The following is a 27,837-nucleotide window of genomic DNA, read 5'->3' on the forward strand; positions in this document are numbered from 1 at the left end:
TGTCCTCATAGTCTGACCTCATAGACCATCCTTATATCCCGACCTCATATCCAATCCTCAGATCACAACCTCATATCACGTTCTCATATTCCATCCTGATATACCAACCTCATATCCCATTGTTATACCCCGACCTCGTATCTTGTCCTCATATCCCGAACGGACTTGTTGAGTAAGGTCCTGGAAGTCCGAGAGGGGTGGGTTAGGGTTAATTTAACATTCCTATATTTTAGTTGCATATAAGTAACATGTGTACCAGGTTTCTTTGAAAGATCTTCAGCCGTTTAGAAGTGATGCTGGAACATACAGACACACATTTGTGGAGATTTATCAAAACCAGAGCAGAGGAAAAGCTGACCAGTTGCCTATAGCAACCAATCAGATTGCTTCTTTTATTTTAACCCCTTAAGGACCAGGCCAATTTTCACTGTAGGACCAGAGCGTTTTTTGCACATCTGACCACTTTCACGCATTAATAACTCTGGGATGCTTTGACCTTTCATTCTGATTCCGAGATTGTTTTTTCATGACATATTCTACTTTATGGTAGTGGTAAAATTTTGTTGATACTTGCATCATTTCTTGGTGAAAAATCCCAAACTTTTATGAAAAAATAGAAAATTTTGAATTTTTCAAACTTTGAAGCTCTCTGCTTGTAAGAAAAATAGACATTCCAAATAAATGATATTTTGATTCACAAATACAATATGTCTTCTTTATGTTTGCATCATAAAGTTGATGAGTTTTTACTTTTGGAAGACACCAGAGGGCTTCAAAGTTCAGCAGCAATTTTCCAATTTTTCACAAAGTTTTCTAAATCGGAATTCTTTGTGAACCAGTTCAGGTTTGAAGTGGATTTGAAGGGCCTTCATATTAGAAATATCCCATAAATGACCCGATTATAAAAACTGCACCCCCAAAGTATTCAAAATGACATTCAGTAAGTGTGTTAACCCTTTAGATGTTTCACAGGAATAACAGCAAAATGAAGGAGAAAATTCAAAATCTTCATTTTTTACACTCGCATGTTCTTGTAGACCCAGTTTTAGAATTTTTACAAGGGGTAAAAGGAGAAAAATCTTCTCAAAATTTGTAACCCAATTTCTCTCGAGTAAGGAAATATCTCATATGTGTATGTCAAGTGCTCTGTGGGTGCACTAGTGGGCTCAGAAGGGAAGGTGCGGCAATGGGATTTTGGAGAGTGAGTTTTTCTGAAATGGTTTTTGGGGGGAATGTCGCATTTAGGAAGCCCCTATGGTGCCAGAACAGCAGAAAACCCCACATGGCCAACCATTTTGGAAACTACACCCCTGAAGGCACATATCAAGGGGTCCAGTGAGCCTTAACACCCCACAGGTGTTTGACGACTTTTCGTTAAAGTCGGATGTGTACATGAAAACTAAAGTGCAGTTTTTTCCCCAAATTTACCATTTTTATAAAGGGCAATGGGAGAAAATGCCCCCCCCCCCCCCCAGAATTTATAACCCCATCTCTTCTGAGTATGGAAATACCCCATGTTAGGACGTAAAATGCTCTGCGGGGGCGAACTACAATGCTCAGAAGAGAAGGAGTCACATTTGGCTTTTGGAAAGCAAATTTTGCTGAAATGGTTTTTGGGGGGCATGTCCCATTTAGGAAGCCCCTATGGTGCCAGAACAGCAAAAAACCCCACATGGCATACTATTTTGGAAACTACACCCCTCAAGGAGCGTAACAAGGGGTACAGTGAGCCTTAACACCTCACAGGTATTTCACAACTTTTTGTTAAATTCGGATGTGTAATTGTAAAAAAAAAAAAAAAATTCACTAAAATGCTGGTTTTTCCCCAAATTTTACATTTTTACAAGGGCTAATGGGAGAAAATTACCCCCAACATTTGTAACCCCATTTCTTTTGAGTATGTAAATACCCCATGTGTGGACGTCAAGTGCTCTGCGGGACAAACTACAATGCTCAGAAGCGGAGGAGCGCCATTGAGCTTTTGGAAAGAGAGTTTGTTTGGAATGGAAGTCAGGGGCCATGTACGTTTACAAAGCCCCCCGTGGTGCCAGGACACTGGACCCCTCCACATGTGACCCCATTTTGGAAACTACACCTCTCACAGAATTTAATAAGGGGTGCAGTGAGCATTTACACCCCACTGGCGTTTGACAGATCTTTGGAAAAGTGGGCTGTGCAAATGAAAAATTACATTTTTCATTTTCACGGACCACTGGTCCAAAAATCTGTCAGACACCTGTGGGGCGTAAATGCTCACTGTACCCCTTATTACATTACATGAGGGGTGTAGTTTCCAAAATGGGGTCACATGTGGAGGGGGGGCACATTGTTCTGGCACTATGGGGGCTTTGTAAACACATGTGGCCTTCAATTTTTTTTTTTCATTTTCCCATCCAACTTTAACCAAAATTCGCCAAACACCTGTGGGGTGTTAAGGCTCTGTATACCCTTGTTACATTCCGTGAGGGGCGTAGTTTCCAAAATGGGGTAACATGTGGGTATTAATTTTTTTGCTTTAATGTCAGAACCGCTGTAAAATCAGCCACCCCTGTGCAAATCACCAATTTAGGCCTCAAATGTACATAGTGCGCTCTCACTCTTGAGCCTTGTTGTGCGCCCGCAGAGCATTTTACGCCCACATATGGGGTATTTTTGTACTCAGGAGAAATTGAGTTACAAGTTTTGGGGGTCTTTTTTTCCTTTTACCTCTTGTGAAAATAAAAAGTATGGGGCAACACCAGCATGTTAGTGTAAAAAAATTTCTTTTTACACTAACAGGCTGTGTAGTTCCCCAACTTTTCCTTTTCATGAGGGGTAAAAGGAGAAAAAGCCCCCCAAAATTTGTAGTGTAATATCTCCCGAGTACGGAAATACCCCATATGTGGCCGTAAACTGTTTCCATGAAATTCGACAGGGCTCTGAAGTGAGAAAGCGCCAATGCGCATTTGAGGACTAAATTCGGGATTGCCTAGGGGTGGACATAGGGGTATTTTACACCAGTGATTCCCAAACAGGGTGCCTCCAGCTGTTGCTAAACTCCCAGCATGCCTGGACAGTCAGTGGCTGTCCGGAAATTCTGGGAGTTGTTGGAGGCTCCGTTTTGGAAACACTGCCATACGGTACGTTTTCATTTTTATTGGGGGGGGGGGGGCAGTGTAAGGGGGTGTATATGTCGTGTTTTACCCTTTATTATGTGTTAGTGTTGTGTAGTGTAGTGTTTTTAGGGTACATTCACACTGGCGGAGATTTACAGTGAGTTTCCCGTTAGGAGTTTGCACTGCGGCGAAAAATTTGCCGCAGCTCATACTTGAAGCAGGAAACTTACTGTAAACCCGCCCGTGTGAATATACCCTGTACATTCACATGGGGGGGGGGGGGCAAACCTCCAGCTGTTTCAAAACTACAACTCCCAGCATGTACTGACAGACCGTGCATGCTGGGAGGTATACTTTTGCAACAGCTGGAGGCACACTGGTTGGAAAACCTTCAGTTAGGTTCTGTTACCTAACTCAGTATTTTCCAACCAGTGTGCCTCCAGCTGTTGCAAAACTACAACTCCCAGTATGTACTGATCGCCGAAGGGCATGCTGGGAGATGTACTTATGCACCAGCTGGAGGTACGCAACTAAAACTCCCAACATGCCGAGACAGCTATTTGCTGTTTGGGCATGCTGGGATTTGCAGTTTTGCAACATCTGGAGGGCTACAGTTTAGAGACCACTGCACAGTGATCTCCAAACTGTGGACCTCCAGATGTTGCAAAACTATAAATCCCAGCATGCCCAGACAGCAAACTGCTGTGTGGGCATGCTAGTAGTTGTAGCTTTGCAAGATCTAGAGGGCCACAGTTTAGAGATCACTGCACAGTGATCTCCAAACTGAAGCCCGCCAGCTGTTGCAAAACTACAAATCCCAGTATGCCCACACAGCAAACAGCTGTCTGGGCATGCTGGGAGTTGTAGTTTTTGCAACATCTGGAGGGCTACAGTTTAGAGACCACTGTTTAGTGGTCTCAGACTGTAGCCCTCCAGATGTTGCTAAGCAACTCACCGGCTTCTGTAGGATCCAGGGATCCAGCTGCACGACATCGTCGCCCGCCGATCACATCGTCGCGCACTGGTCCTCTGTCAGTTCCCCGTTCTGCCCCGCCTATTGTGGATGGGCAGAATGGGGAAACCAAATGTTAACCCCCCGCCCCCGATCTGCTATCGGTTGTCGCTTCTAGACAACCAATAGCAGGAATAGGAGGTGTGGCACCCCTGCCACCTTTCTCCTATCCCTTCAGGGAGATCGTGGGTGTCTTGGACAACCCCGATCCCCCTTATTTTCCGGGTCACCATGGACCCATATGACCCGGAATCGGCGCAAATAACTGGTGTGAATTCACCGGCGATTTGCGGCTATCGCTGACATGGGGGGGGGGGGGGTCTGATGATCCCCCTGGGCATTTGCACGGGGTGCCTGCTGATATCAGAAGTCACCCCAGTCTGGTCCCCGCCTGGCGCACGGCGGGGACCGAAATTCCCACGGGCGTACAGGTACGCCCTTGGTCCTTAAGTACCAGGGAGCAAAGATGTACCTGTACGCCCTTGTCCTTAAGTGGTTAAAAAAGGCCTCTTAAAAATGAAAGAAGCAATCTTATTGGTTGCAATGGGCAACTGGTCAGCTTTTCCTCTTCTCAGGTTTGGTTAAATCTCCCCAATTAAGGTCATAATAAATAAATAAATATATATATATATAGATATATATATGTATATGTAGATTAGGGAATTTTGACCACATTGAAGAGTAGCTACAAGGAGCATCTCTTGCTCTGGATTAGATAAATAGCCCATTGTCTTTAATGGGCATCTGTATAAGGCTAAGTTTCCACTTGGTTTTTTTTCTGGCAGTTTTTGGATTACTGCCACTGCAGTTTTAGAGCCAAAGCCAGAAATGTAATAGAAAGGAATAGGACATATAAAGGAAGAACTTACACTTCTCCTCCCTTATAGATCCACTTCTGACTTTGGCTCAAGAACTCCAGTCGCAGTATTCCAAAAACTGCCAGAAAAAAAACCAAGTGGAAACTTAGCCTAATGCTTTTTTCCTTCTGTGGTGGCGCTGCAGGGAAATTGAACACTTACTGCCAGGTTTCCCAATAAATTAGAGCTGATCACTGGAGGTCCCAGTGGAGTGACACTTTGGTGTGGACCCTTTTAATAGTGGGGTCTGTCCAAGGTAGACTACCCTTTCAGGGTATGTTCCCACCTGGTGTATTTTGCTGCGTATTTGCTGCGTATTTTATTTCCCATTGAAGTCAATGGGTAAGAAAATACGTAGCAGCAAATACGCAGCAAAATACGCCAGGTGGGAACGTACCCGTAAGCACAATGCCACTCTGAATTCCTAGTCTTTTATGACTAGCCATCACACTGCGAAATCTCTGCGCAGAATTTCTGCCGGAGATTGAGTCGGTGGCACTAGGACCACGTGGACTACATTGCCGTCCCCATAGATGGCAATGCATTTCTGAGCAGATTTCCCCAAAAGAACACCCAGAAATACATTGCAGTCTATGGGGGTCTGCTCGGTCCTAGTGCCGCCGGTTCGATCTCCGGCAGAAATCCTGCAGTGTGAACCCAGCCTGAGGGATTCCTAATTGAACATGGAGTCTGTTGTGTTCCATTGGGGTTTCTGTTATGTTAATGGGAAGTTTAGCGCAGAGGTGTCAAACGCCAATGAGAATGGAGCTTGATATTGGCGGAAACCATCTGCTACAGGAGCCTGAGAGGGTCAAATTTCAGAGAAAGCAAAAAAAAAAAGGTTTCAATGAAAATACATGGAGAACATACCAGCTCCATGCGGCTGTTCTTATTGAATTTAATCATTTAACCCTAATGCTGCCATTACCCACTTTGCCATCCTAATGCCCACATGAAGAGCGTTGTGCCCACATGAATGTGTTTTTTCCAACATGTAGACAGAATTGAACTTATTGATCCCATCCTGCAGTGTGAAGAACATTGATCCACAGTTGCGAGAGTCAGCAGCAATGGGCCCTGCTCATTTAACCATTACCCTGCTGCATCTATCCTAGGATTTTCTGTGCTTATATCTGAGCGCACCAGCTGCTGTGGAAGATCAGTGCTTAGGCGATTATGTTTTTGTGTCTGGTTTTTGCATGTGCTTGGCAGAAAAACTACAACTCCCACAATGCAGTTCACTCAGAGAACAGCTGGATTGGAGGAAAGGAGGGTGGGGGGCTTGTGGCGGCAGAAGGGAGGTTTAGGAGAGTGGGGGAGGAAGAGACAGCTCTGGGTTGCATGGTAACAGGTTTGTAAGCAGAGCTGACAGCAGGATAATGAGGGCTGTGACATGTTTGAGCACCACACGCGCATGGCTTCGCTATTTCCCCAAATGCATGTGGTGCGCTCTGTTGTGTAGGTGGATGACAATTTGGCCTTCATATGGGGAAAAAAATGTTAATATTAGATTTTGTTTTTGTTAATTAAAAGAAGTCATCTGCATGGCAATGCTTCCTTTATAGGCTAGAAATGCAAATATCCATGTATAGGCGGCCATTTTGTGGTTGTGTCCTGGTATTTACATAGTAGGAACAGCTCCATATACAGAATATGAGCAATCGCAACAGATCTGGTTGGCCTCACAATCATACAATGGGACAAGGACTGAAGGCAATGGCAGTCTGAAATATTATCATGTACTGTGATTATCAAGTCAGAAGGTGTAGGGAGGAGCAACTTACCTCTAGATGACCCAAATGCTGATGGAGTAGTCTGATAGGTACACAAGTGCCCCAGGAGTCACCGGCACTGAATGAGGGCGCACTGCCTGCACTGAATGAGGGCGCACTGCCTGCACTGAATGAGGGCGCACTGCCTGCACTGAATGAGGGCGCACTGCCTGCACTGAATGAGGGCGCACTGCCTACACTGAATGAGGGCGCACTGCCTACACTGAATGAGGGCGCACTGCCTGCGCTGAATGAGGGCGCACTGCCTGCGCTGAATGAGGGCGCACTGCCTGCGCTGAATGAGGGCGCACTGCCTGCGCTGAATGAGGGCGCACTGCCTGCACTGAATGAGGGCGCACTGCCTGGACTGAATGAGGGCGCACTGCCTGCACTGAATGAGGGCGTACTGCCTGCACTGAATGAGGGCGCACTGCCTGCACTGAATGAGGGCGCACTGCCTGCACTGAATGAGGGCGCACTGCCTGCGCTGAATGAGGGCGCACTGCCTGCGCTGAATGAGGGCGCACTGCCTGCGCTGAATGAGGGCGCACTGCCTGCGCTGAATGAGGGCGCACTGCCTGCACTGAATGAGGGCGCACTGCCTGCACTGAATGAGGGCGCACTGCCTGCGCTGAATGAGGGCGCACTGCCTGCGCTGAATGAGGGCGCACTGCCTGCGCTGAATGAGGGCGCACTGCCTGCGTTGAATGAGGGCGCACTGCCTGCGCTGAATGAGGGCGCACTGCCTGCGCTGAATCACCAGGATCATTTAAAGGATTGTAGGGTTCATGTAGCTAGTTCTTTCCTAGTTATCTGGCTTCTTACTGGCATGAATGGTCCTACGAAGGTCCTGGATTCAATCCAACCTAGGAGAATATCTCTATTCCCACCTTCCTGGGAATGCATATGAATGTTATGGTCATGATGCTGTATTATACAGGATGTTGGTGCTATAAAGATGATATAGTATACAGGGGGTGAATAAATAATACCTGTAAAGATGCTCATAAAACTATAATGACATAGTCATTGTACACAAGCTGTTTTGTAGTTAAGATGCTAATAAAATCCCCTTTCATGTTCTGTCTGTTCTGCTCATTCCCATCATCCCCCTCCCCACGTCAATTCTCACTGTCTGTCAGGTCACATGCAGGTTAATGTCACTGTGCCTGGGGGGCATTGTGTCTGTCAAGTGACTCTCTGCCTCCTCCACAACAGGGGGTGAGATGTTGGCGATCAGTGGAAAGGAGGAGGGGAGGGGGCATATCTATTGTCTGGGCGATGGCAGACAGGTTTGGGGAGCAGTGGATGAAACATAACTTCTCGCTTGTATAGTTCCAACTTATTTTGTAGGGCTGTACAGAGATCTTCATAACAACGTCCCACCATTGCAGGCATTACCCTTGGTCAAGTTCAGTGCTAAACACTGAGGAACTCACTATAATACCCTTAAACCTTTAGGTATATATTAAATAAGATTGGCGTTTCAGGCAACAGCCTTCAGCTGAAGAATGTTGGAATAAAATGCACCATATCTATGCAGCCTGGCTTTATAAAGTTGGCCTATCTTGGATGAGCAAGGAAAGTCTACGCCTGCTATGATCTTAATACATTTTTGGACAATAATTGGTGCCGCCCCCTCCCAATAAAACCCAGTGACAAGAAGTTCTGCTGGAAGGGGACATGCCAACCCCCGCACGGAGCAGCAGCTGACACGCCCCCTCCATGTATCCCATATAAATATATAGAGGGGGGGGGGGGTGTCGGCCATGGCTTTCTGTGGGGGTCAGAATGTTCACTTCTGTCAGATTGCTGGGGCCCCGTTCCGCCGTCGGACCCCCTGTGATCTATAACTTATGCCCTATCCTTTGGATAGGACATAAGTTATGTTTCATTGCACTACTTCTTTAACTTTTGACTTTTTTACACAAAAAAATGGTAGGGGGATTTAACTCTTCCATAATTCCCATACCAGGGGCTGAACTTTTTATCTGGGTGAAACTCATAATGGGCTTGTAAAACTAAACTAAACTGCTTAAAGTAAACCGTAACAGATTTAGTGCAGTTTTAAAAGGTGTCTTCCACTTTTATAAACCACTTGTATTTGGTATCCCGTCTAAATGGTATGCTGATGTGTTTGAATATGGATACGCATGGGCCCATTGACCTCAGGGGTTGAATGTAGTCAGCTAGACACTACGGGGGAGGTTCATCAAGACCTGTGCTGAGGAAATATTGGCCAGTTACCCATAGCAACCAATCAGATAGCTTCTTTTATTTTTCAGAGGGTTTTTCCAAATACGAAATAAGTTATCTGATTGGTTGCTATGGACAACTGGCCAACGTTTCCTCTGTACAGGTCTTGATGAATCTCCCCTTTGTTTTAGTAATTTTGTGAGTGTTAATGTGTCTTCATCTGGACCATAAAGAGTGGTTTGTTGAGCTGTAGGGTCTGTGCCCAAACATGTATTAGTTTGGAAAATCACCTGAACCTAGTCACTAGTTGACTACATTCTGGCTATTGAAGTACATTCACATAAATTGAAGTACATTCACATATAGATATTTTTCTGGTTGGGGCAGGAGGTAAAGAAAGGTTTGAGCAGTTTGTCATATATCTGAATACCGGCAATACGATGAACATGGCATTTACCTCAGTGTATAATGAGCATGAACTTGCTTTTTTAGATGTGGTCGTTTCCGAAAGGGACACACAACTGCACACTGCAGGTTACAGGAAACCTTCAGCCCCCCCCCCCCTACTATATTTACACTATGATTCCTATCATCCCGTCCATACAAAAAGAGCACTCCCCTATAGCCAGTTTTTGAGGCTAAAGAAAATTAACACTTTTATTAATTAATCTTTTACAGCACAAGCAGACCAACTCAGGTCTCACCTTAGGACAAGGGGGTACCCAGCCTCTTGCCTCAATGCAGCCCTTAACAAGGTTAACGAACAATCAACAGAGGAAATCCTCAGTAAATCGAAATCCTCCTCCTCCGAGACGCTTCAACTTTGCCTTCGCACACAGCGAGATGTCCAGAGTGGTGCGCAATATTATTTTTTGCCACTGGCACATCATTGAGGGCGACCCCCTTCTAAAAGAGATTGCCAAAGAGAAGTCCCTGATCGCACATAAGCGCACAAAAACGCTAAAAAATGAACTAGTACGTAGTTCATTTTCATCAGGACAGGTGACATCATCATCCACCTATACAAAAAAGTAAGAAAGCACACCATATAGCGCACACCCGACTAGTTCAACAAATCTTTATTAGTTCCAAAAAACATAGACAAAGATACCAATCAAATAGATCCCATAAAAACATTTAAAACAGCACAAAACATGCCCACCCACAACAGGGGGGAGCCCAGCGGTCCCCACCCAGGACACCTGTTTAAATAAGTGTACAATCCTGCCTTTGTGCTTAGGTAACAAAAAAAATATTATATTAAAGTTATAAGTGATAGTAAACTAACCACAGCCCTACTGTCAATGTACAATACGTAGATATACAACCTGACCAGATAGAGGATAAAGTCAATCCTGGACACAGGACTGGGAAAATGCAAGAAAAAGGCAGTAATAATGGGTTTCACCAACGGGTGTCCTCCTGAACCCCACGCGTATCGTCACCTTGAGGTGACTTCCTCAGGGGAGTTGTAGTTGTACAACATCTGGGGAACCACATGTTGGGAGACACTGTCCTATAGCTGTACCCTATGAATCCAGTAGCTGTGGCTGGCCCTATGACCACTGTGTGACTTTCTACTCCTATTGTTTCAGCAGGTGCCGGCATGTGTCACCGCTGCCTCAGCTACTCCTCCGCCATTCCTGCGTATGAGTAACATCACTGACTCGCTGTGTTGGGAAAATTGTTGCTAATTCTTCTAAAAAGCTTTTTGTCTGTTGTATGGGATGCATTTTTACAATGTATACATCTCAAACTTGTCAGAAATTTTAAGGCAATGTGCAATAAAATCTTTTCTTTAACGGCAAGGCTGTCACTTAAGAAGAAAATGGATTTTCCGATATTTTTAGCTAAAAGGGTTTGACTGCTGAGACCCTGCCAGCTCCTAATGTACCCAACCAGCCCCTCCCCCCTGAAATAAAGAGGCAGGACACCAGTTTACACTTTTAAGTGGGTAGAGGTCGGCCACAGCTTTTATTTTAAATTAGTATATCAAACCAGCCATAAGGCACACACATTCTCTGTCAAAATCCGTGCGGTATTGCCCCACCGACTCCGATGTGCAGGTCACTCCCCACATTGATTACATCTTTGCCTTCTTTTAGCGCCCACTGTGACTTCAGAATCCATACACCAACAACTGTAAATAAAAGAAAACACATAAAACAACAGGAAGGGAGTGCGGGACAACCTCCGGGACCCATGAGGAGAGACTGCAGGAAAAAGGCGCCAGGGCTGCTATAAAGTACCTGGGGAGGGGCTAATAGCCCGGGAAAACAAGCCCACAGGGGATTGGACAGGTTCCCCTAATAACCCACCCCCTCCCAGGGAAAAAACTACAGAAAATGGCAGGGGGGATGGGTGCTAGGAGAAAAACATGGGAGAGAGGCCTAACTTAAGGGGAACCCTCACTCCCGGCTCACTCAGGGGGCAGGCTAGTCAAGCAAAGCCTGCCCCTCCAGACTGCTGAGACCCTGCCAGCTCCTAATGTACCCAACCAGGCCCCTCCTCCCTGAAATAAAGAAGAAGGACACCAGTTTACACTTTTAAGTGGGTAGAGTTTTTATTTTAAATTAGCATATCAAACCAGCCATAAGACATCAACCGCCCCCAACATGAGGAAGCGCTAGCACAAGCACCTTCGAGATCGGTTGCGGCCCCAGGAGTCGCAGGATCGGCGGTAGTCCCGGCGGCAGGATACAGCAGGAGGTGAGGCCTGTTCACCTCCTGCTGTTGCTTAGCAACAAGTTGCAGCATGCACAGCCAGAGGGCATGCTGGGAGTTGTAGTTTTGCAACAGCTGGAGTTCCAACTACAACTCCCAGCATGCCCTTTGGTAGTCTGTGCATGCTGGGGGTTGTAGTTATGCAACAGCTGGAGGCACATTTTTTCTATGAAAAAGTGTGCATCCAGCTGTTGCATGCTGATTGTTGCAGTTTTGCAACAGCTGGAAACATTGGTTGTGAAACCAAGTTTGTTACCTAACTCAGTGTTTTGCAACCAATGTGCCTCCAGCTGTTGCATAACTACAACTCCCAGCATGTATGGTCTGTTTGCCCCCCCCCCCCATGTGAAGTGGGTTTACAACGAGTTCTGCTGCAAGTTTGAGTTGTGGCAAATTTTCCGCCGCAGCTCAAACTCACTATAAACCCGACCGTGTAAATGTACCCTAAAAACACTACACTACACCTACACAAAATAGAAAGTAAAACACTACATACACACATACCACTACACAGTCCCCCCCCCAATAAAAAAATTAAAAAAATCTTGTACGGCACTGTTTCCAAAACGGAGCCTCCTGCTGTTGAAAAACAACAACTCACAGTATTGCCGGTAAGCCACTGAGAGTAATGCTGGGAGTTTTGCAACAGCTGGAGGCATCCAGTTTGGGAAACACTGCCGTAGGGTATTTTCGTGGCGGATTCAAATGCCCAATTTAGTCCTCAAATGCACATGGTGCTCTCTCACTTCGGAACCCCGACGTATTTCAAGGAAACCGTTTAGGGCCCCATATGGGTTATCTCCGTACTCGGGAAAATTTGCGTTACAAATTTTGGGGGCTTTTTCTCCTTTTACCCCTTATGAAAAGGTAAAGTTTGGGTCTACACCAGCATGTCAGTGTAAAAAAGAATTATTTTTACACTAACATGCTGGTGTTGCCCCATACTTTTAAAGGAGTACTCCCGATGAAAACCTTTTTTTTTTTTTAATCAACTGGTGCCAGAAAGTTAAACAGATTTGGTAAATCATTTCTATTAAATTTTTTTTAATCCTTCCAGTACTTTTTAGGGGCTGTACAAAGCAGCATATGTTTGCAATGGGAATTTTTTCCTGCTCTGGACAGTTCCTAAAATGGACAGCAGAGGTCAGCAGAGAGCACTGTGGTCATGACATCACAGGAAATGCATTTCTTTTTTGGATTTCTCTTTAGCATACAGCCCCTAAAAAGTACTGAAAGGATTGAGATTGTTTAATAGAAGTGATTTACAAATCTGTTTAACTTTCTGGCACCAGTTGATAAAAAAAAAAAAAAAAAAAGTTTTCCACGGGGTACCCCTTTAATTTTCACAAGCAGTAAAAAGAAAAAAAGACCCCTAAAATTTGTAACGCAATTTCTCCTGAGAACAGAACTACCCCATATGTGGGGGTAAAGTGCTCTGCGGGCGCACAACATGCCATGTACATTTGAGGTCTAAATTGGTGATTTGCTTAGGGGTGGCTGATTTTACAGCGGTTCTGACATAAACCCAAAACAATAAATACCCAGATGGGACCCCATTTTGGAAACTACACCCCTCACGGAATGTAACAAGGGGTATAGTGCGCCCTAATACCCCACAGGTGTTTGACAAATTTCCTTTAAAGTTGGATGTGAAAATTAAACAAAAAAATTTTTTTTTCACTAAAATGCTGGTGTTACCCTACATTTTTCATTTTTACAAGAGAGAATAGGAAAAAAGCCCCCCAAAATGTGTAGCCCTATTTTCTCTGAGTAAGAACATACCCCATATGTGGATGTAAAGTGCTCTGCGGGTGCACTACAATGCTCAGAAGAGAAGGAGCGCCATTGGGCTTCTGGAGAGAGAATGTGTCCGAAATTGAAGGCCAGGTTTACAAAGCCCCCAGTGGTGCCAGAACAGTGGACCCCCCCCACATGTGACCCCATTTTGGAAACTAAACCGCACACAGAATTTAATAAGGCGTGTAGTGAACATTTACACCCCACTGGCGTTTGACAGATCTTTGGAACAGTGGGCTGTGCAAATGAAATATTTAATTTTTCATTTTCACGGACCACTGTTCCAAAAATCTGTCAGACACCTGTGGGGAAATGTTCACTACACGCCTTATTAAATTCTGTGTGCGGTTTAGTTTCCAAAATGGGGTCACATGTGGGGGGGGGTCCACTGTTCTGGCACCACTGGGGGCTTTGTAAACGCACTTGGCCTCCCACTTCTATTCCAACCAAACTCTCTCACCAAAAGCTCAATGGCGCTCCTTCTCTCCTGAGCATTGTAGTTTGCCCGCAGAGCACTTTACATCCACATATGGGGTATTTCCATACTCAGAAGAAATGGGGTTACAAATTTTGGAGACTTTTCTCCAATTACCCCTTGTTAAAATGAAAAATTTGGGGTAAAATCAGCATTTTTGTGAAAAGAAAAATTGTTCATTTTCACATCCAACTTTAGCGGAAATTTGTCAAGCGCCTGTGGGGTGTTAAGGCTCACTTTACCCCTTGCTATGTTCCTTGAGGGGTGTAGTTTCCGAAATAGTATGCCATATGTTGTTTTTTTTTTTTTTTTTTGCTGTTCTGGCACCATAGGGGTTTCCTAAATGCGACATGCCCCCCAAAAACTATTTCAGCTAAATTTGCTTTCCAAAAGCCAAATGTGACTTCTCTTCTGAGCATCCAGACTCCAAAAGGACTTAGACCGGCGCAGAATGGATGGGAGCAATATAGACAAAGGTCGATTTATTCTGCAACAACGCGTTTCGACGCCGGAACAGACGTCTTTTTCAAGTGAACTTGAACTTGAAAAAGACGCCTGTTCCTGAACTTGAAAAAGACGCCTGTTCCGGCGTTGAAACGTGTTGTTTCAGAATAAATCGACCTTTGTCTATATTGCTCCCATCCATTCTGCGCCGATCTAAGTCCTTTTGGAGTCTGGAGGTTTTTGTTAAAATTGCTACACCATTGCGGTGGTGAGACTGGCTGCATTTTGGAATACTCTCTACCAGTGTTGTGCCTGGGTCTCTAAGCACAACTTACGGGGTAAGCGCTGCCATTAATTATTGGTACAGTGAAAAAAAAAAAATTCACATCCGACTTTAACGAAAAGTCGTCAAACACCTGTGGGGTGTTAAGGCTCAGCGGACCCCTTTTTTATGTTCCTTGAGGGGTGTAGTTTCCAAAATAGAATGCCATGTTGTTTATTTTTGCTGTTCTGGCACCATAGGGGCTTCCTAAATGTGACATGCCCCCAAATAGCCATTTCAGAAAAACTCACTCTCTAAAATCCCATTGTCGCTCCTTCCCTTCTGAGTCCTCTACTGCGCCCGCCGAACACTTGACATCCACATATGAGGTATTTCCTTACTCGAGAGAAATTGTGTTACAAATTTTGGGGGGATGTTTTTCCTTTTACCGCTTGTAAAATTTCGAAAACAAGAACATGCGAGTGTAAAAAATTAAGATTTTGAATTTTCTCCTTTACCTTGCTGCTATTCCTGTGAAACACCTAAAGGGTTAACACACTTTCTGAATGCCATTTTGAATACTTTGGGGGGTGCAGTTTTTATAATGGAGTCATTTATGGGGTATTTCTAATATGAAGGCCCCTCAAATCCACTTCAAAACTGAACTGGTCCCTGAAAAATTCTGATTTTGAATTGCTGCTGAACTTTGAAGCCCTCTGATGTCTTCAAAAAGTAAAAACATGTCAACTTTATGATGAAAACATAAAGTAGACATATTGTGTATGTGAATCAATATATAATTTATTTGGAATATCCATTTTCCTTACAAGCAGAGAGTTTCAAAGTTAGAAAAATGCTAAATTTTCTAAATTTTCATGAAATTTTGGGATTTTTCACCTAGAAAGGATGCAAGTAACGACTAAAATTTACCACTGTGTTAAAGTAGAATATGTCACGAAAAAACTATCTGGGAATCAGAATAATCAGTAAAAGCATTCCAGAGTTATCCCAGACAGTGGTCAGGATTGCAAAAAAGGGCGTAAGGTGAAAAAGGGCTCAGTCCTTAAGGGGTTAAACATCTCCAGTAAATTTACGGTATATAGTCCGTTTGTACAATGCATTACATTCTACATAAAGATACAATAAATATACAATACGTATATACATTTACATCTTGACACACACCTCCAGAGATACACACATAGGGGGAGATTTATCAGTATTTGTCTATTGTAGACACAGTTCTACCCCTTTACACTCTTGTCTATTATATACTCTTGCTCATAATTTACTAAGCCTGTGCACCCCTTTGATAAATCTTGTGCAAATATAGAAACGCCCCCCCCCTCGCTCTACCGTGAACTCCTTCTCTACCTCAAAGGAAAAGAGGACGTAGGGATTTTGTTCTATTGCTTTGAGGCCAAACAGTGCCACTTATGTCTATAGGCTGTGTCTGGTATTACAGCTTAATCAAAATTCCAAAGAAAAGAGATACGTTTCGATAACAAACGCAACCCTATTTTACAGGGTTGCAGAAGTGCAGGCAATGGACGTCTTTCATATCAATACAATGTAAAAAAAACGAAGAATTGTGAAGCAGCAAGGACTGTACAAGTGATTCAGGGCTAAAGGTCTGCTCACACTAGAGGCATGGCTTCCATTTATAGCAGAGCAATGACAGCTATTTCAGTTCTTAAGTGGATACTGAGAAATTCTGGCAGACTCTATTGACTTACAATGGGGTCTGTCAGGCTTTCTGCTTTTGGAAGCCACATACTTGGTCCTTCATAGTGTGCAGGACACTCGAAAAGTTATAGGACCACACACAAGACACCCAGAAGATTGACCAGTGGGTATATACACTAAAGCTGGCTTAGATGCCCCCTGTATATGATTTGATCATTGTACATTGGGTGTACATAAAAAGGAGGTGACCCAATAGCAAATGGGTTAACATCCTGGTGCTGTCTCCATGCCCCTCTGTTGATCATGTAGTAATTGTGAGAATGTTTTCCTGCCATAGCTTAGGAGCCCTGAATGCTGCATTGTATATACCATATGCATGTAATATTGAGCAAGCACTGTTTTCCAGACACATCCCATAATGCTTTAAATAGGGATAGTGACTCAGCTGACAAAGCACCATTTGTCTCAAGATGGGGTCAACAGTATAAATGTGACTTTCTTTGAGAGCATGTGACGTTCCAGCATCCATTAGAACTAGTCCTGTTGTTGGTGGCTGATTGGGAATTTACATGGTGATCTTGGATGAGATCTTTGTCTCGGTGGTTGTTTAGTTGCTTGCAGTTTATAATTTGGACAACTTTTTTGCTTGGCTTGTGCTAATGGGAGCATAAAGAGCGGGAAGGGTAACACCATAGCGGTGTAGCGGCTTGATGGGGGTCTTAGTGTTTGAGGGGGTTAATTCTTTCCCTTGACCTTTACAGTTAAGGGGGGGGGGGGGGGAGGGATTTGAGGGCAGTTTTCTATTGTGTGGGCTTAGTTCGGGGGGCTGTCCCTTTAAGAAGGTAGGAGGATGAAGTTGCAGGTTATATCCTTGGGGGGGGGGGGGGTAAGGGATGCAGGCTGGGGGAGGAACATCAAGGGGTATATAATGGGTACCAGGGAAGGAGTCAGAAAGCCGCGGGAGAGCCAGAAGAAGAAGCTCCACCCGCCCTTGAGCGTTTGGGATTGGTTAGTTTTGGTGGCAGGTTAAGGGTCCTTGGAGGTGTTAATGGTTAGAAAATTATTAGGAGTATGGAAGATGTAGGAGAGTTTGCCTGTTGTTATGGTGCAGCTGGAATGAGCCTCCTGGGGGTGGTTAGGGGCCCCAGGAGTTTTGATGGGAACAGGCACTCTATGTGACGTGGGTGCCCTTGGGTCAGGCAGTTGTGGCCGAGGGTAAGAAAACATTTAGTGCCTCCGGTTTTTGGTGACGTTTGAATACAGTTGAGACCTTTCTTGTGGTCGACTTTTAGCTGTATCGTAGGCTCACTATTACAGTCCCCTCAGAAGTGTGACAGGAGCTGCAGAGCAATATGTGTTTTTTTTTTTTTTTTTATCTAAGAGCCGATGAACGTGATCTCGAATCACCCAAAGTGCAAGAAAAAGTGCACAAAGGATGCGGCCTATCGCAAGCCCTTCTCCGACAGGAGAGAGGCCCCTCTCAACAAACCTTACCCTTCGTCTCTGGACCAAAAGGTACCTGTGAGGATCCAGGTTCGATGTCCCTTTTCGCTGAAGCTACTAAGGGACCACAAATGCTCCCGGCATCCCCCTTGGCGTTAGCCAAGGTATCTGCCTGCAGGAGTACCCAGAGTTTTTGCAGGGAGGTGCAGAACCTGATGGCCACAAACACCTTCCCTAGACCGCTAGGAGGGACCCCCAGAAGGGCTACCGCATCCTAACAATCCTGTGGACACACAACACGCAAAAAGTGACAAAAATAAATAAATAAATGGATTTGTGCAGATATACTGCCCGGACATCCAGCTGGATCTCTAAAAAATTTCTCTGATCCTTGCCGGGAATCAAGAGGTGAGTGCCACAAGGTGAAGAGATTATGGTGCCAGTGCTCCACTCAATGAGCCAGTACACCCAGTGAGTTTCGGCACCTCAGGGTCACCGCTCCCCGAGGTACTAAAGTACCTCGGCTCCAGACCCTCTCAGCCTCATGGTGAGACCTGGAGGGAACAGGTCGCATCGGGGCAGCCGTCGAGCTGATTCCTCAGAACCACCTGCCCCTCCATGCAGCACCCATCCTACATCAATGGCTCAGACTGATAAGAACAAATACTACACCTGATCTTAGCCAAAAGGCCGAGCAATATGAGTTCTTCTGACTAAGGTCAGGACTTAACTTACTGGAGAAAACTAAGACCGCTTCTTCCCAGGCTTGAGAGTTGGGACATCTCCTGCAGCTATTGGCTAGGAGCTTTTAGCTGTGACTAGATTCTGCTGTATAAGAACAGATAGCTAAACGCTCTACAGCTCTCAAAAATGTATGACCGGCCTTACTTTAGAAATCACTTTTTCTAGGGAAGTAGCTGGGGGGTTTCTGACCTTACAGAGCGAGGGTGGTTCCCATTGTGGTTTGTCATCTCGTGGCCAAAACAGAGAGTGGATACAAAGATAATCTTAGTTTTAGAAGGGCCTGACATGGCCAGTCTTTTAATTTAATGGGCACCAATAAATATTACGTGTGTGACCACCTGTCTCCTGTATTGATAAGTGACATACTTAAGACTTATTCTAACTTTTCATGTTGGTGACACACTTTTTAGACATGTATTGTTTTGTGACACACTCCTTGCCGTATCACCAATTGCATGTATTGCATTTTGCGTCCTGTGACTCAGTGTGATACCAGTATCAGCATTACAAATGTAGCTGCCATTCAGGGTCAGCTCTAGCCATAGGCAGAGTAGGCTACTGCCTAGAGCGCTCCCTTGATGAGGGTGCCGCCTGTGGCCACAGTTATTTTTGTGAAGCTGGTGCAGTGCTGCGCTGTCATCTCTCTCCGGCTGTCACATCACATACACAGTAATTACTTCTGTGTATATGATGAGATAGCACTGCGCTCCTGACAGCCGTATAGAGGAGTGCAGCACCACCACTGCACACTCCTTCACGATTATCCTGGGCTCGAGTCCTGCAGGACCAGCCCTAGAATTCCCCCAATGGCTGGTCGGCTAGAAGCTGATGGTGAAGGACCTTTGATGATGTCACCATCATGTGACCAGTTACATGTTGGGGGCGGAGCTCAGCCATGCAGGATAGGAGAAGGACCTTTGGTGATGCTGTGGAGGAGGCGGGTCTGAGCTGAGAGGAGGTCACATGATTCTCGCAGTCACTACTGTTGTGTTGTGTGTGAAGAAATCTGCACCTTGGTGTCACCCCAGTAATAAGGTGATTTCATGGGGAGGAGGTTTGTTACAGTGTGTCACCCCAGTAATAAGGTGATTACATGGGGAGGAGGTTTATTACAGTGTGTCACCCCAGTAGTAAGGAGATTACATGAGGAGTAGGTTTGTTACAGTGTGTCACCCCAGTAGTAAGGAGATTACATGAGGAGTAGGTTTGTTACAGTGTGTCACCCCAGTAATAAGGAGATTACATTAGGAGGAGATTTGTTACAGTGTGTCACCCCAGTAGTAAGGAGATTACATGAGGAGGAGGTTTGTTACAGTGTGTCACCCCAGTAATAAGGTGATTACATGAGGAGGAGGTTTGTTACAATGTGTCATCCCAGTAGTAAGGTGGGGTGTGTCAAAGGGCGGAGCCAATGGGCATGGTTAAGGGGCGGCAAAATTTGCTTTTGCCTAGGGTGGTAAAAAATCCTTGCACCAGCACTGCTGCCACCCCACTGTGCCATTAAATCCCCTCCTTTATCCCCCCACTGTGTCATTTCCTCCATTCCTTTATCCCCCCACTGTGCCATTTCATCCCCTCCTTTATCCCACCCACTGAGCCATTTCCTCCATTCCTTTATCCCCCCTGTGCCATTTCCTCCATTCCTTTATCCCCCCTGTGCCATTTCCTCCATTCCTTTATCCCCCCTGTGCCATTTCCTCCATTCCTTTATCCCCCACTGAGCCATTTCCTCCATTCCTTTATCCCCCACTGAGCCATTTCCTCCATTCCTTTACCCCCCACTGTGCCATTTCCTCCATTCCTTTATCCCCCACTGTGCCATTTCCTCCATTCCTTTACCCCCCACTGTGCCATTTCCTCCATTCCTTTATCCCCCACTGAGCCATTTCCTCCATTCCTTTATCCCACCCACTGTGCCATTTCCTCCATTCCTTTGTCCCCCACTGTGCCATTTCCTCCATTCCTTTATCCCCCACTGAGCCATTTCCTCCATTCCTTTATCCCACCCACTGAGCCATTTCCTCCATTCCTTTATCCCCCACTGTGCCATTTCCTCCATTCCTTTATCCACCCACTGAGCCATTTCCTCCATTCCTTTATCCCCCACTGTGCCATTTCCTCCATTCCTTTATCCACCCACTGAGCCATTTCCTCCATTCCTTTATCCCCCCCTGTGCCATTTCCTCCCCTCCTTTATCCCCCACTGAGCCATTTCCTCCATTCCTTTACCCCCCACTGTGCCATTTCCTCCATTCCTTTATCCCCCCTGTGCCATTTCCTCCATTCCTTTATCCACCCACTGAGCCATTTCCTCCATTCCTTTACCCCCCACTGTGCCATTTCCTCCATTCCTTTATCCCCCCCTGTGCCATTTCCTCCATTCCTTTATCCCCCCCTGTGCCATTTCCTCCATTCCTTTATCCCCCCCCTGTGCCATTTCCTCCATTCCTTTATCCCCCCCTGTGCCATTTCCTCCATTCCTTTATCCCCCCCTGTGCCATTTCTCACTGGCCTGTGTCTCTCGGTGCACTCTGGGAGGCTCGGCAGCTCAGCGGGTTTTATGAAAGTCGTCGTCTTTTGCGGCTCTGATGAAAGACGTCCTCCCGCTCTGATGTCCCAATGATGCTCGCTTAGTAGCTGTGATGGCGGCTGCCAGGTCAAGATCTGGCAGCACGGGTCACGGCCTCTTAAGGAAGGTGATCAGCGGCTTCTACTGGATGGGACGTCCCCTGACACCCCGGGGACTGACGCCAACAAACTAATGTGTCGTTCCAACCCAGCTTGGAAAGCACCGCTTTAGAGTCATGGTTACCAATGTATTCTCTACTAATGCCCACTGGGGCTTGTTTGTTTGGGACATTGACAGAGTCCCAAGCCCCTGTACCCCTCCATCACTAACCTCTTGTTAGTTGTTTTATTTCGAACACCACTTTAAAGGTGTTGTCAAGGCTTACAAAACATGCCCATTTTCTTTCCAAAACAGCACCACACCTGTTCATGGTTGTGTCTGGTATTGCAGTTCAGCTTCATTGAAATCAATGGACCTGAGCTGCTATACCCCACACAATGGGGGAGATTTATCAAACCTGTCCAGAGGAAGAGTTGTGCAGCTGCCCATAGCAACCTATCAGATCACTTCTTTCATTTTTAACAAGGCCTCTGCAAAATGAAAGAAACGATCTGATTGGTTGCTATGGGCAACTGGGCAACTTTTCCTCTGCACAGGTTTTGATAAATCTCCCCCATAATATGTGGACAAGAATGGCCCTCTACTGCAAAAAGCGAATAAAAACAAAAAACTAATGGCCGCCATGTAGTACTTCATCTGCCCTGTGGTGGCGCTGCGTGGAAATGTAAAACCTATTGTCAGGTTTACGAACGATCATTGGGGTTGCCTACAGCGGAACAATTTGTGAATATCTTATTTCTAAGGGAATCTCCCAACTAGAGATGAGCGAATTTACAGTAAATTCGATTCGTCACAAACTTCTCGGCTCGGCAGTTGATGACTTATCCTGCATAAATTAGTTCAGCCTTCAGGTGCTCCGGTGGGCTGGAAAAGGTGGATACAGTCCTAGGAAAGATTCTCCTAGGACTGTATCCACCTTTTCCAGCCACGGGAGCACCTGAAAGCTGAACTAATTTATGCAGGATAAGTTATCAACTGCCGAGCCGAGAAGTTTGTGACGAATCGAATTTACTGTAAATTTGCTCATCTCTAGTCCCAACCTTACAGCCCAGTTTAATGCTCTCTGGTGTGTAATGTAAGGTTTCCTTGGCTTTTGATGATTTTATGTTACTTTTTTGCCCCTTTTAGACGTCTTAAACATCAGACAAATGTCCTGTGGCTATTGGTTTCAGGCCCAGGCATGCCAGTGTCCATGTGTCACCGCTGCCTATGTCTCTCCCCCTTCCAGCTGGCATTGTCACTCTTCTACTGCCCGTCCCCTCCACTGTCACAGCAGATATGGCATCTCGGAGTGTGGCACGTCTGACAGGCATGTCCTAGCTGTAGTGTGTGTTATGCGTGTGGTGTCTTATACCTTCTTCTTTGCCAGTGTTTCCCAACCAGGGTGCCTCCAGCTGTTGCTAAACTACAACTCCCAGCATGCCCGGACAGCCTTCGGCTGTCCGGGCATGCTGGGATTTGTAGTTTAGCAACAGCTGGAGGCACCCTGGTTGGGAAACACTGTTCTATGCACTTTCCCTTCTGTTTTCAGATTTCCTCTGATCTTCTTTTTCCTTCTTACCCCTACTCTCACCGTCACCCCCTTGTGTCGTCTATCCAGGTCTTACGCTTTTTCCTCCCTTTTTCCTGGTGTAGCCCTCAGTCTCAGATGTGACAGCTCCTTTCTCTATATATATCTATGGGATATAAATACATTGACATGTGTGGGCGAATGAGACAGTAATAATAAGTGTCCTGGATGAGTCTCATTCTGTTCAATGCTCAGTCCATTAAGGGGGAAATTATTTCACAATGGCGCTGGGTGCAGTATATTAGTGTATACACCCTGTATACAGGCCAGTAAACAGCTTGATCATTTCTAATGAGCATGGAATTTGCTGGAAGCAGATTATCTATTCATCTATTTATAGTAGAGTATATAGTATAGTTATACAATACTTATTATATAACATTATCTATCTATCTATCATCATTATCTATCTCTCATATCTATCTATCTATCTATCTATCTCATATCTATCTATCTATCTCATATCTATCTATCTCATATCTATCTATCTATCTATCTCATATCTATCTATCTATATCATATCTATCTATCTCATATCTATCTATCTATCTATCTATCTCATATCTATCTATCTATCTCATATCTATCTATCTCATATCTATCTATCTCATATCTATCTATCTATATCATATCTATCTATCTCATATCTATCTATCTATCTATCTCATATCTATCTATCTATCTCATATCTATCTATCTATCTCATATCTATCTCTCTCATATCTATCTATCTATCTCATATCTATCTATCTATCTATCTATCTAATATCTATCTATCTATCTATCTATCTATCTCATATCTATCTATCTAATATCTATCTATCTCATATCTATCTATCTATCTCATATCTATCTATCTATCTATCTATCTTATATCTATCTTATATCGATCTATCTATCATCTATCTATCTATAATCTATATATCTATCTCATATCTATAATCTATCTATCTATCTCAAATCTATCTATCTCATATCTATCTATCTATCTTATATCTATCTATCTATCTATCTAATATCTATCTATCTCATATCTATCTATCTATCTCATATCTTTCTATCTATCTATCTTATATCTATCTTATATAGATCTATCTATCTATAATCTATCTATCTATCTCATATCTATCTATCTAATATCTATCTATCTCATATCTATCTATCTCAAATCTATCTATCTCATATCTATCTATCTCATATCTATCTATCTCATATCTATCTATCTATCTATCTTATATCTATCTATCTATCTCATATCTATCTTATATCTATCTATCTATCTCATATCTTTCTATCATCTACCTATCTAATATCTATCTATCTCCTATCTATCTATCTATCTATCTATCTATCTCATATCTATCTATCTATCTATCTATCTGTCTCATATCTATCTATCTCATACCTATCTATCTCATATCTATCTATCTATCTATCTATCTATCTCATATCTATCTATCTCCTATCTATCTATCCCCTTCCTATCTATCTATCTATCTATCTATCTATCTATCTATCTCATATCTATCTATCTATCTCATATCTATTTCCTATCTATCTATCTATCTATCTATCTCATATCTATCTATCTATATCATATCTATCTATCTATCTATCTATCTATCTATATCATATCTATCTCATATCTATCTATCTATCTATCTATCTAACTATCTATATCATATCTATCTATCTTTCTCCTATGTCACCTAGCTCTCTATTTATCTATCTATCTATCTATCTATTATATATCATCTATCTATCTCATATCTATCTATCTATATCATATCTGTCTATCTATCTCCTATGTCTCCTAGCTCTCTATTTATCTATCTATCTATCTATCTATCTCCTATGTTTCCTAGCTCTCTATCTATCTATCTATCTCATATCTATCTATCTATATCATATCTGTCTATCTATCTCCTATGTCTCCTAGCTCTCTATGTATCTATCTATCTGTTTATATCTATCAGTAGGTACAGAAGGTAGCCTCTGGTTCTCAGTAAGGGAGACATGTTGGTGTGTAACAGAATAATATGACATCTCTCTTCTCTCCTAGTGCCTCTCTGGCTGTGTCTCTTGGGGTGTCTCAGTGATCAGAATGTCTACCCATCAGTGGGCACGCTAATTGTACACAAGCTGGACACAGGGGATTACCAGCAGCAATTCCTGAATAAATCTGGTGAGCCACAAACTGCATACATACATATACTAGTGTCTGGTTTACTGGTTTGTTGCTGGAGGACACACATGCTCAGTCACTGATGCTGGAGGACACACATGCTCAGTCACTGATGCTGGAGGACACACATGCTTAGTCACTGATACTGGAGGACACACATGCTTAGTCTGTGATGCTGGAGGACACACATGCTTAGTCTGTGATGCTGGAGGACACACATGCTTAGTCACTGATGCTGGAGGGCACACATGCTTAGTCTGTGATGCTGGAGGACACACATGCTTAGTCACTGATGCTGGAGGACACACATGCTTAGTCTGTGTTGCTGGAGGACACACATGCTCAGTCACTGATGCTGGAGGACACACATGCTTAGTCACTGATACTGGAGGACACACATGCTCAGTCACTGCTTCTAGAGGACACACATGCTCAGTCACTGATGCTGGAGGACACACATGCTTATTCAATGATGCTGGAGGACACACATGCTTAGTCGCTGATGCTGGAGGACACACATGCTCAATCACTGATGCTGGAGGACACACATACTTAGTCTGTGATGCTGGAGAACACACATGCTTAGTCTGTGATGCTGGAGGACACACATGCTCAGTCTGTGATGCTGGAGGACACACACATGCTCAGTCGCTGATGATATAGGACACACATGCTCAGTCACTGATGCTGGAGGACACACATGCTCTCACTGTGATGCTGGAGGACACACATGCTCAGTCTGTGATGCTGGAGAACACACATGCTCTCACTGTGATGCTGGAGGACACACATGCTCAGTCTGTGATGCTGGAGGACACATATGTTCAGTCGCTGATGATATAGGACGCACATGCTCAGTCACTGATGCTGGAGGACACACATGCTCAGTCACTGATGCTGGAGGACACACATGCTCTCACTGTGATGCTGGAGGACACACATGCTCAGTCACTGATGCTGGAGGACACACATGCTCAGTCACTGATGCTAAAGGACACACATGCTCAGTCACTGATGCTGGAGGACACACTTGCTCAGTCTGTGATGCTGGAGGATGCACATGCTCAGTCTGAGATGCTGGAGGACACACATGCTCAGTCACTGATGCTGGAGGACACACATGCTCAGTCACTGATGCTGGAGGACACACAGGCTCATTCACTGATGCTAGAGGACACACATGCTCAGTCACTGATGCTGGAGGACACACATGCTCAGTCACTGATGCTGGAGGACACACATGCTCAGTCACTGATGCTGGAGGACACACTTGCTCAGTCTGTGATGCTGGAGGATGCACATGCTCAGTCTGAGATGCTGGAGGACACACATGCTCAGTCACTGATGCTGGAGGACACACATGCTCAGTCACTGATGCTGGAGGACACACATGCTCATTCACTGATGCTAGAGGACACACATGCTCAGTCACTGATGCTGGAGGACACACATGCTCAGTCACTGATGCTGGAGGACACACATGCTCAGTCACTGATGCTGGAAGACACACATGCTCAGTCACTGATGCTGGAGGACACACAGACTCAGTCACTGATGCTGGAGGACACACAGACTCAGTCACTGATGCTGAAGGACACACATGCTCAGTCACTGATGCTGGAGGACATACATGCTCAGTCACTGATGCTGGAGGACACACATGCTTAGTCACTGATGCTGGAGGACACACATGCTCAGTCACTGATGCTGGAGGACATACATGCTCAGTCACTGATGCTGGAGGACACACATGCTTAGTCACTGATGCTGGAGGACACACAGACTCAGTCACTGATGCTGGAGGACACATATGCTCAGTTTCTGATGCCGAAGGACACACATGCTCAATCATTGATGTTGGTAAACATACATGTTCGGTCACTCCATCTCCTTCTGCATAGTGATATGAATTCTTCACACACCCACTCAGTATTACTGTTTAATTTCATGATGCTTGCGGTATTTTCTATGGGAGTCCATACTGTGGAAGTCACACAATATATCTTGCACCACTCTGGATCTCATGTTACCTATTAACAGGGAGAGTAAGAAGGGTCTGTACTGTCATCTGCCAGAGGGAGAAGGAGACTGATTATGTCCAGGGTCCACCCCTTAGCAGCACAGACTTGCAGAAAGGGGTACACATGGAAGTATTTATATGCTAGAAATACTGTTAGTTAGCGATTTACAACATTTCTGGACTTTGGGTACTTAAATTATTCATGCTCAGTTACTGATGGTGGAGGACACACATGCTCAATCACTGACTCTGGGAGTCTCACATGTTCAATCAGTGATGCTGAGGGACACATATGCATAGTAACTGATGCTGGAGGACACACATGCTCAATCTGTGATGCTGGAGGACACACATGCTCAATCATGGATGCTTGGTCACTTTGTCTACAGGCGGGTCTCTGCATAGTGATATGAATCCTACACATACCCATTCAGTATTTACTGTTTTATTTCATTATGTTTGCGGTATTTTCTATGGGAGTGCATACTGTGGAAGGCACACAACATATCTTTATTACTCTGAATCTCATGTTACCTATCTGCAGAGAGAGAGTAAGAAGGGGCTGTACTGTCAGCTGCCAGAGGAGGAAGTAGACTGATTATGTCCAGAGTCCACCCCTTAGCAGCACAAACTAGCAAAAGGGGGTATACATGGAAGTATTTACCGTATTTGCTTAAAAATACTGTTAATTAGCTATTTAAAGGATTTCTGGACTTGGGTATGAAAATGATTCATTGGATAACCCCTTAACTCACGGTGATCTATCAGCCAAAACTGAGAGCAGACACAAATAGTCTCTTTCGCTGGAGGACTCGGCACAGGACAGCCTGTTAACTTTAAAGGGGTACTCTGGTGGAAAGCAAATT

At 44.6% G+C, this 27,837-nt stretch overlaps 1 protein-coding gene and 1 long non-coding RNA gene across 4 annotated transcripts in view; one reads left to right on the forward strand and one right to left on the reverse strand.

The window, feature by feature from the left end:
* SGCA (sarcoglycan alpha) overlaps positions 1-27,837 on the forward strand; it is a 70,823-nt gene that overhangs the window by 5,326 nt on the left and 37,660 nt on the right. The window contains exons 1-3 of one of the 3 annotated variants that reach the window (XM_056547527.1): positions 19,409-19,542; positions 22,325-22,505; positions 24,829-24,951. In XM_056547527.1, the coding sequence (XP_056403502.1) occupies positions 22,406-22,505; positions 24,829-24,951 (223 nt within the window). In that variant the 5' untranslated portion in view covers positions 19,409-19,542; positions 22,325-22,405. Of the gene's footprint in view, positions 1-19,408; positions 19,543-21,860; positions 21,920-22,324; positions 22,506-24,828; positions 24,952-27,837 lie in introns of those variants that run through there. The other 2 variants (XM_056547526.1, XM_056547528.1) reach the window with 2 other exon arrangements.
* LOC130296218 (uncharacterized) overlaps positions 10,883-27,837 on the reverse strand; it is a 35,732-nt gene continuing 18,777 nt past the window's right edge. Inside the window, exon 3 of the long non-coding RNA XR_008849161.1 lies at positions 10,883-11,072. This is a non-coding gene — a long non-coding RNA (uncharacterized LOC130296218). The remainder of the gene's footprint in view (positions 11,073-27,837) is intronic.

The sequence above is a fragment of the Hyla sarda genome, chromosome 12 (genome assembly GCF_029499605.1).
Source record: "Hyla sarda isolate aHylSar1 chromosome 12, aHylSar1.hap1, whole genome shotgun sequence".
NCBI lineage: Eukaryota > Metazoa > Chordata > Amphibia > Anura > Hylidae > Hyla > Hyla sarda.